The sequence below is a fragment of the Lynx rufus genome, unplaced genomic scaffold, assembly GCF_022079265.1.
Source record: "Lynx rufus isolate CCGP_SWC_20201006 ecotype Redwood Valley unplaced genomic scaffold, mLynRuf1.p SCAF_2, whole genome shotgun sequence".
Classification (NCBI taxonomy): Eukaryota; Metazoa; Chordata; class Mammalia; order Carnivora; family Felidae; genus Lynx; species Lynx rufus.
Genome location: NW_025814834.1, coordinates 166558932 through 166566219, shown reverse-complemented (window position 1 = coordinate 166566219; position 7288 = coordinate 166558932). Strand labels below are relative to the sequence as shown.

At 45.5% G+C, this 7288-nt stretch overlaps 1 protein-coding gene across 6 annotated transcripts in view; it reads right to left on the bottom strand.

The window, feature by feature from the left end:
* Positions 1 to 1829: 1829 nt before the first annotated feature.
* Positions 1830 to 7288, bottom strand: part of GNG12 (G protein subunit gamma 12) — a 29034-nt gene continuing 23575 nt past the window's right edge. For 5 of the 6 annotated variants that reach the window (XM_047085342.1, XM_047085341.1, XM_047085339.1 and 2 more), the window contains exons 2-3: positions 3732 to 3850; positions 1830 to 2079 (exon numbers count right to left, since the gene is read on the bottom strand). In XM_047085342.1, coding sequence (XP_046941298.1) covers positions 1954 to 2079; positions 3732 to 3824 — 219 coding nt within the window. In that variant the 5' untranslated portion in view covers positions 3825 to 3850 and the 3' untranslated portion in view covers positions 1830 to 1953. The remainder of the gene's footprint in view (positions 2080 to 3731; positions 3851 to 7288) is intronic. The other variant, XM_047085343.1, reaches the window with a different exon arrangement.

Sequence of the window (7288 nt, the reverse complement as noted above, 5' to 3'; positions counted from 1 at the left end):
AAGGTATAATAAAATTTCATAAAAATATTTAACAAGCTGTATTATAAATATTTAAAGAAACATGTTAAAAATCAGAGTGAAAATAAGATTAGTGTTCTGAAACTATCGGTAGAAAAATATACTTATTAAAAGAAAATGTCTCATTAAGTGAAGCATTAAATGCAATGTTGTCTTTTTCGTGTACATTTCAAATTTCACCTTTATCTCTCCTAAACAGTTGCCTACAATTTATGTGGAAACTGGTCATATTGCAAAACCCAGAGGCAGAGGACAAGAGGATAAGGCCAGTGGCATGATTTTCACATGATCTTGGAAAAGTGAGGGCAGTTCACAATACTGAACAGATAGGTGACTGGGGAAATACTGACTATATATTTGAACAGTTTAAAAATAGCACTACATTTGTTCACCCACAATCCGCTTAATACTTAAAACCAGACATTAGGTTTTAAAAGGGGCTTGTGTTGCAGGGCAAGATTGTACAGAACTAGGGAAAACCATCAGAAATAATTCCATTTTGGGGTTGACTCCTTTTTGAAAATAAGCTTTTAATCCTTCATCAGTAGTTATTTTTAATGAACTAAAGATGAATTAAAATATCAAAGGCTTGTGAATGGTTTGAGCCCTTAGGTGAGCTTTTTTTTTTTTTTTTTTTTTTTTAAGAACGCTTTCTCTTTCTCTGATAAAGTTAAAATACTCTCTCTGGGCACAGGAGATTCTTGGGATGCCCACTGGAAATTCCAAGGATGTGAGGGCTGTACTCATGTCCAGAGGAAAATCAAGGAACCTGCTGCTGGAACCCTGAAGCCCAAGTCATGTACCCCTGAATCCAAGCCTGCCTCAGGTGGTTTGTGGACAAGGTAGGGAACACACTGGCACTATAACTATTTGAAAAGTGCCTGATACTGTTGTGTTTCATGTATTTCCATCCCACCATGTTCCACCCACTTGGGGCTGGGGAGGTGAATACCACCTCTGGAAAGAGATGTTCTAGTGGGAGAGGAAAGACAAAGGGCAGGGCAGAGAGAGTGAAATGACAAAGTTTGGCTGAGAAAAGCAGCTGGTTTTCACACATTCCTGCTCTCCTCTGGGCGGGGCTCATGTGCACTCTAGGCATTAGGGTGGACATTTCAGAGGTGTCTCTCCACAATCTAGAGAACATGAGCCCCAGAGTCTGGCCCAGAGGCCTCCCCCCCTCTTCTAGACTCAGGATCATGGGAGCCTTTTTAGGTTCCCTTGTCAATACCTGATAAGAGGTTTTTAGTTCAGTTTTTAAATTTTAATCGGTCTAGTTAATTCTAGCCTAAGAGGTCAGCAACATTTCTTCACAATTACAGTGGATACCTTTTTGTACAATAACTATACGAAAAACTTTTATTCTATCTACATACAGCTCAAGACAAAGGTATAACTTCTGGAGTCGAACTGATGGCATGGAGAGAGAAATTTTAAAAAGGAAATAGCATTGATATGTGTATATACAAAGACATATATATATACACAAAACACTCCTCACCCATGTACACTGTACAGGTTGGCACAACCCTATTAAAAACATACTATGATATAAAGGTTTCAGTAAGTTATTCTTGGCATTTTAACCTAGACAGGTACTTAGGTAATTTAAGTCTTGATATGACTGGGTTATTCATATATTTAAAAGCAGATAATGTTTTTTTAAAATGGCCCAGACCAACTTTTCTGAAGCAGTAACCCAATAGGACACCATAGTTATCAAATGGAAAAGAAGATTGTTATTCTGTATTAAATGAGTAAAAGGTGTTTTAGAGAAAGGGCAGCTTGGAAAATAAAGACATCAGAGTCAATCGTTCCAAGTTAGAGTATTTTAGTTATTAGCAGTGGTTACCAAATAAGCTGAAGGTAAATGTCTTCCAAGGAGCTGCTCATAATTTGCTTTGTTGAGAAGAGGCGAGGGACAGTTTCCGTGTTCCTCTATAAGATGATGCAAGTTTTTTTATCCTTGAAAGGGTTTTCTGAGGTTGGTATCCCGATCAGCAAAGGGTCGCTCCTGGCGTGCTCCTCACAGTAGGACATGAGGTCCGCCGATGCCTTTGAGACCTGACGTGTGGATGAACCAAAGCAAACACACAAGAAAATAATGTATTCACAAACTTTAAAAGGGTAGTTGAATGCTGGTCCTCTGCGTAGAAGACTGGTGGAGTGATCTTTCCAGACCCCGTTTCTCCCAGATTACTTGTCAGTTAAAAAGGAAAAAGATTTGTAAACGGACAAATCTGGTAGCTCTGCTTCTTTAACCAAGTGATCGGATTTAAAGATCGGAGAAAAATGACATCACGTGTCTCCTAGGGTGAGCACAGATGACGCACCACCAGCTAGCAACTATTCCCGCCAAAACATTTAGCCGGCATCGAAGCATCGGCAAGCAATGGTATCCCATGGGAGGGCCATTCTGCAAAATGAGTGGCCTGGATTCTTCAAAAGTGGCCTGTGTGTTAGATATTATTAGATGATCCCGAATGTTGTAACTGTAGTGTGGTTATGAGGAAGGTGAAGTATTTGAGGGTGAAGAGTCACGATGTTTGCAAATAACTTTCAAGTGGTTTAAAGGGTATGTGTTGTGTGGGTGTGTGTACAAGACACAGCAAAAGCAAATGAGGCAAAATGTTAATAATTGGTGAATCGTGGCAAAGGGTATATGGGTGTTTGTTGTGATAGCTCTTTTACAGGTTTGACGCTTTTCAAAATAAGTGTGGGAATGGGGAAGTATATGTGAATCAAGGGAAGGCTGTATCTTAGTTTGTATTTGATACAAAATTGGAACTGAATTATGGGCTTGGAGTCCGTATTCTTGAGAGAAGAGCTTTAGGTTCTACTGTTAAAGGTTGGTCTTAGAAAAATAAAAGGAGGGATAAAACCAGAATGGGAAGATTCAGTGCCTTCCTCTGGCATGAGTTAAAAACAGAAAATGCCACACCCTGTTCAGAAGTCTGGGTGGGCTATTCCACAGAATAATCAGATCAGTGTCCTCAGGCAAGGAACACAGGGCAGCCGAGTCCCGTCAAATACAGCATAAGCAGCCTCATGTTTTGAAGACAGGTGACTATCTCCAGGCCCAGAGGAATGTATCAGGTGACTGCTTCAGTTTCTAGGAAACAGCATTACTCACAACATTCCAGGGCACACACTGCCTAGTTCTCTCTTGGGATTTGGGGAGAAAAGACTTCGAAGTCAGGTGACCTAACAAATGCCTTCCCCTTTCTCGTAGATCTCAACTAAGGCTGGCATTACTCACCCCGGGTACAGAATGTGGTCATTAAAATAGTGCACACACATTTAAAAAAGGAGACCCCGAGTGTTGACTTGCTATGCCAGACTATACTCTAACGCACTTAGTAAATTCCAGAGGGATAACAAGGGTGTTTATAAAATCCATCTAGAACCCCTGTCCCAGTGCAGAACACAGAGATCACGGGACTTGGCTGTGTTCCTTCAGGGAAGGTAGGTTCTTGGGGAATCCTGTCATTGGGTCTAGGTTTTCTGTTCCAACAGAGAGGCTAACTCAGACACTTTGGCTTGCCTGTGCTTTTGAAATGAAGTCCAGGCTGGGCAGAAATGAACGTTAGATTCTGAGGCTCTCAGCCGGCCCTAGGAAAATCCTGGCCCCAAGCCGCAGGGAATGGCACTGCCTTCTCGGAAACGCGGCCCCGCCGTGGGGAGCAGAGGGGCCTGATCCCATCCAGGCCTCTTACCTTTATTCTCTCAATGGAGGCTTCCATTCTCAACTGCTGCACAGTTCTCCTTGCCTGGGCGATGTTGTTGGTGCTTGCTGTTTTGCTCGACATTGTCAGGTATTGTTTTTACCTGAAACCTGAAAAGAATGTAAGTTGTTTAAACATTCCTAAAGTTTGCATTACTTAGGGGAAAAGGATGCATTTTTCCCAGTCATCACGGGCTCTGTGAGGTAGTTACGAGAATGCCCTCCCATTGGAGCTCCTTCATAAATCTTTCCTTTGCAGAAACCCAGTACTAGTTTCATCCGTCCACCCCAACACGCAGCACAATGGAGCCTTTTCTAGCATCTTCTGAGAGGAAACAAATATACATAAACATTTGCAGTAGTTAGGGGGCCTCCGGCACATATGAGCGTATGCAAGCACAGGCCACATTACGTGTGTAGTTTAATATTACTGCTATGTCCTTTAATAGAAGGTTTGATTTTATTTCATTTTGGCTCTCTTACCCAACTATTACACTGATTCAAGTCCTGGCAACAGAAAACAGCAAAGGAGAGTGCCTCTGGAGAACTTTGCACAAAGGGTGCATTTTTAGGTGCTATCGAGGTTTGCAATCATTTGAGGAATGTTAGTTAGGCAGATAAGGAAGCCTTTATTCAAGAAAAAGTGGGAACCTTTCAGCTGAAAGACTCTCAATGATGAACCCCCTGCAAATGTCAAAGGGGATACACTGAGCAGCCTAAAGCCTGAATATTTAACAGAACTCTATCTTTCCCTCCTTTACCTCTCTCTGGCCTCAGCCGGGGCGCCCAGGGCACTTGCTAATCCTGTACCCCCACCACATGTTTGGGGGTTGACTCTCCTCTCGGGCCTGAGCCCTTGGAGCCAAGGCTGCTCTTTTCCTCTCGCTCCCCAGCCACCTGGTAAAAAGGAAATGAAACCTCCTGGACCTTGAGCTTTAACCCGGCTGGTTGTCCAAGGACATATTCCAAAAGGCAGGCAGGCTAGGGAAAAGCACTACTGGTGCCCCTGCCATATATGGCTAAGTTCTGTCTTGGCACGGTGGCGAGTAGGGGAAAATGCAGAGCTGGCAGGCCGGGTGGCAGTTTTGTGACTCATAGAAGCAGGTGGACAGTAGGTATGCCTCCCTCGTACTATGCAAGGGCTCAGCAAAGTCTTGGGGCACCGTGGCGCCTGCAGCAAACCCAGACTGACTCAACCTTCTGGAAGGGCCGCACTTGGAAAAAGCATCTCTGCCATAAAGGCCTAGGACCAGGCAGGGCTACAAAACATGCCCGCAACCCCCAGGCTCCACGGTGTCCACCACGTGGGCACCAAGGTGCTCTGCCTGAGCTCTGCCACACTTGGAATGCTCCCAAGGGCTGGGCTCCAAGATTTAGACAGGGCTTTGGTCAGAGGTGGCTTTGGGTCAACTGTACAAATAAACCTGTGTTTTTAACTGTGTGCAGAACTCTGACATCCAGCCTCATCGTCATGCTTCATATTCCTGGGTTTGGACCCTGCCTCTGCCACTTACTAGCTGGGTCAAACTGGGCTGATCACTTAACCTCTATGAGCCCAAGCTTTCTTCTGCATAATTTGAGGAGATGATGGTTTTTGAGGAGCCACTTTGCTGATGCACATGTAGTGTTTATCAGAGGACCAAGGCACCCCAAAAATAGCAGCTGCTCTTGTATTTATCCTTGGGAGGCCACACCCAGCACGATGAATCAGAATTGCCTGTGTACCTGGCTGCCTCGCCCAGGTCAGTGAGGCTCCAGGATTCTGATGACGGGGCCTGGGTGGGCCATGGCATGAGGCCCCTTGTAAGTGCATCCTTAGGTGATTCTGCTGCACTCTGCTGTCAGGGTAGAATTGAATGGCTGGTGACAGACAACAGAGGATTCCCCTAGAAATAAGGATGTCCCACCAGTGCAGGAAACTGGGAGGAGGAATCATCCATACATCATACACAGGGCAGGGTGGCCCGGCTTTAATCCTAGGCCTTGGCGACCTCATTTCAACACTCCCTGACTCGCTGCCTCTTCCTCAGATTCCAATCATCCCGCCCCACCCAAGGGAGAGGCCTAGGGTCCTCTCCCAGTGGTTCTGCTCATACCCAGCGGCCTGGCCCAGTGTTGTTCTGTGCTCCCAGGCAAGCATTTGTTAACAGAGCCTTTGAAAAGGGACCGAGGCAGAAGGCAAACCTCCCTGCAAGCAGAGTGAAGCATCCTGATTCATGGCATTCTAGTTCCACGTTTTGTGCCCTGCAGCATGTTAAACTGGGCTCCTGTGCCAGTTGGCAAGGTTTCTGAGATTTGGCCCCCAACCTCCAGAATGTGAATATGATACCATTCTGAAGGGCTTGTGGTTTCCAGGCTGCATCCTAAGGACTTTCTAAATGTCGCTTTGCATGAGAATAACGCCAAGCATTCTCTTCTCAGGCTCCAGGGCATAAAGTTTCCAAGGCCTGAGCAAGTTTCCCTGTAACTGCACACCAGTTTACATCGGTCAGGCCTGGACCACTCGTTGCTCCCACCCGCATAGCTATGAGCAAAGAGCCCACGGTCAGGCTCTATAAAATACTGGGGTAGGGGCACCTGGGTAGCTCAGTCAGTTAAGTGTACAACTTCGGCTCAGGCCATGATCTCACGGTTCGTTCGTTTGTTCGAGCCCTGCGTCTGACTCTGTGCTGACAGCTCGGAGCCTGGAGCCTGCTTCAGATTCTGTGTCTCCCTCTCTCTCTGCCCCTCCCCGGCTCGCTCCCCCTGTCTCTCAAAAAATGAAATGTTAAAAAAAACTTTTTTTAAATACTGGGGTAGGTCCCTCTGAAATCGGTAAGAAACTTTCCCTCTAGTCCCCGTGAGTTTCTTCGTGTATTATAGTTGTGATTGAAAACAGCAATTCACAGATCACACTTGCAGGTTTAGCGCCTCTGGCAGGTTTCCCCTATTCTGAGATCTGCTCCCTTCACAGTCCTCCCTGTTTCTCAGACAGCTTCCTGCTTCCTTCTCCTGGGGACCCTTTCTCTTCTGCTTCAGGGGGAGTGGAGCCCGTCCTCTGGCCCCACCAACTTATCTTGGGCTCCCAACACAAATATGAGTTCTTTTCTCAAAGTCTGTTTCCCTCTCCTAGCATATGTCTAAACTCACCCAGAAAAGTAGTTAAAGTTTAGGAGATGGGTGATTTTCACAGCTTCACAGATTATTAACCACCACCAACTTCCTACTGAATATAGGAATAGCGCTTGGCAGGTCAATTAAATGGGGTATTTGTGGCCATTCCTAGAAAAAGTTGTGTACCAGGCCACTGGAGAACATCATCTCTTATTACAACATTCTTCTAACTCAGGGAAAAGTCAGATCAAAGTTACACTGTTTCAACTTAAGGAGCCCCATGGAGGGACCCAGGGCTGAGATGCCTCCTGTCACTGCAAAAACGGCCACTGCTATTTGGTTGTAGAGAGAGAGGAGGTGTTTCCAGGAGCTGGAGGTCTAGCTGAGGACTTCCTCCTAACCTGCAGCTTCTCTGAATCTCCTCAACAGCTGGACAGAGAGAACAGGTATCTCCAA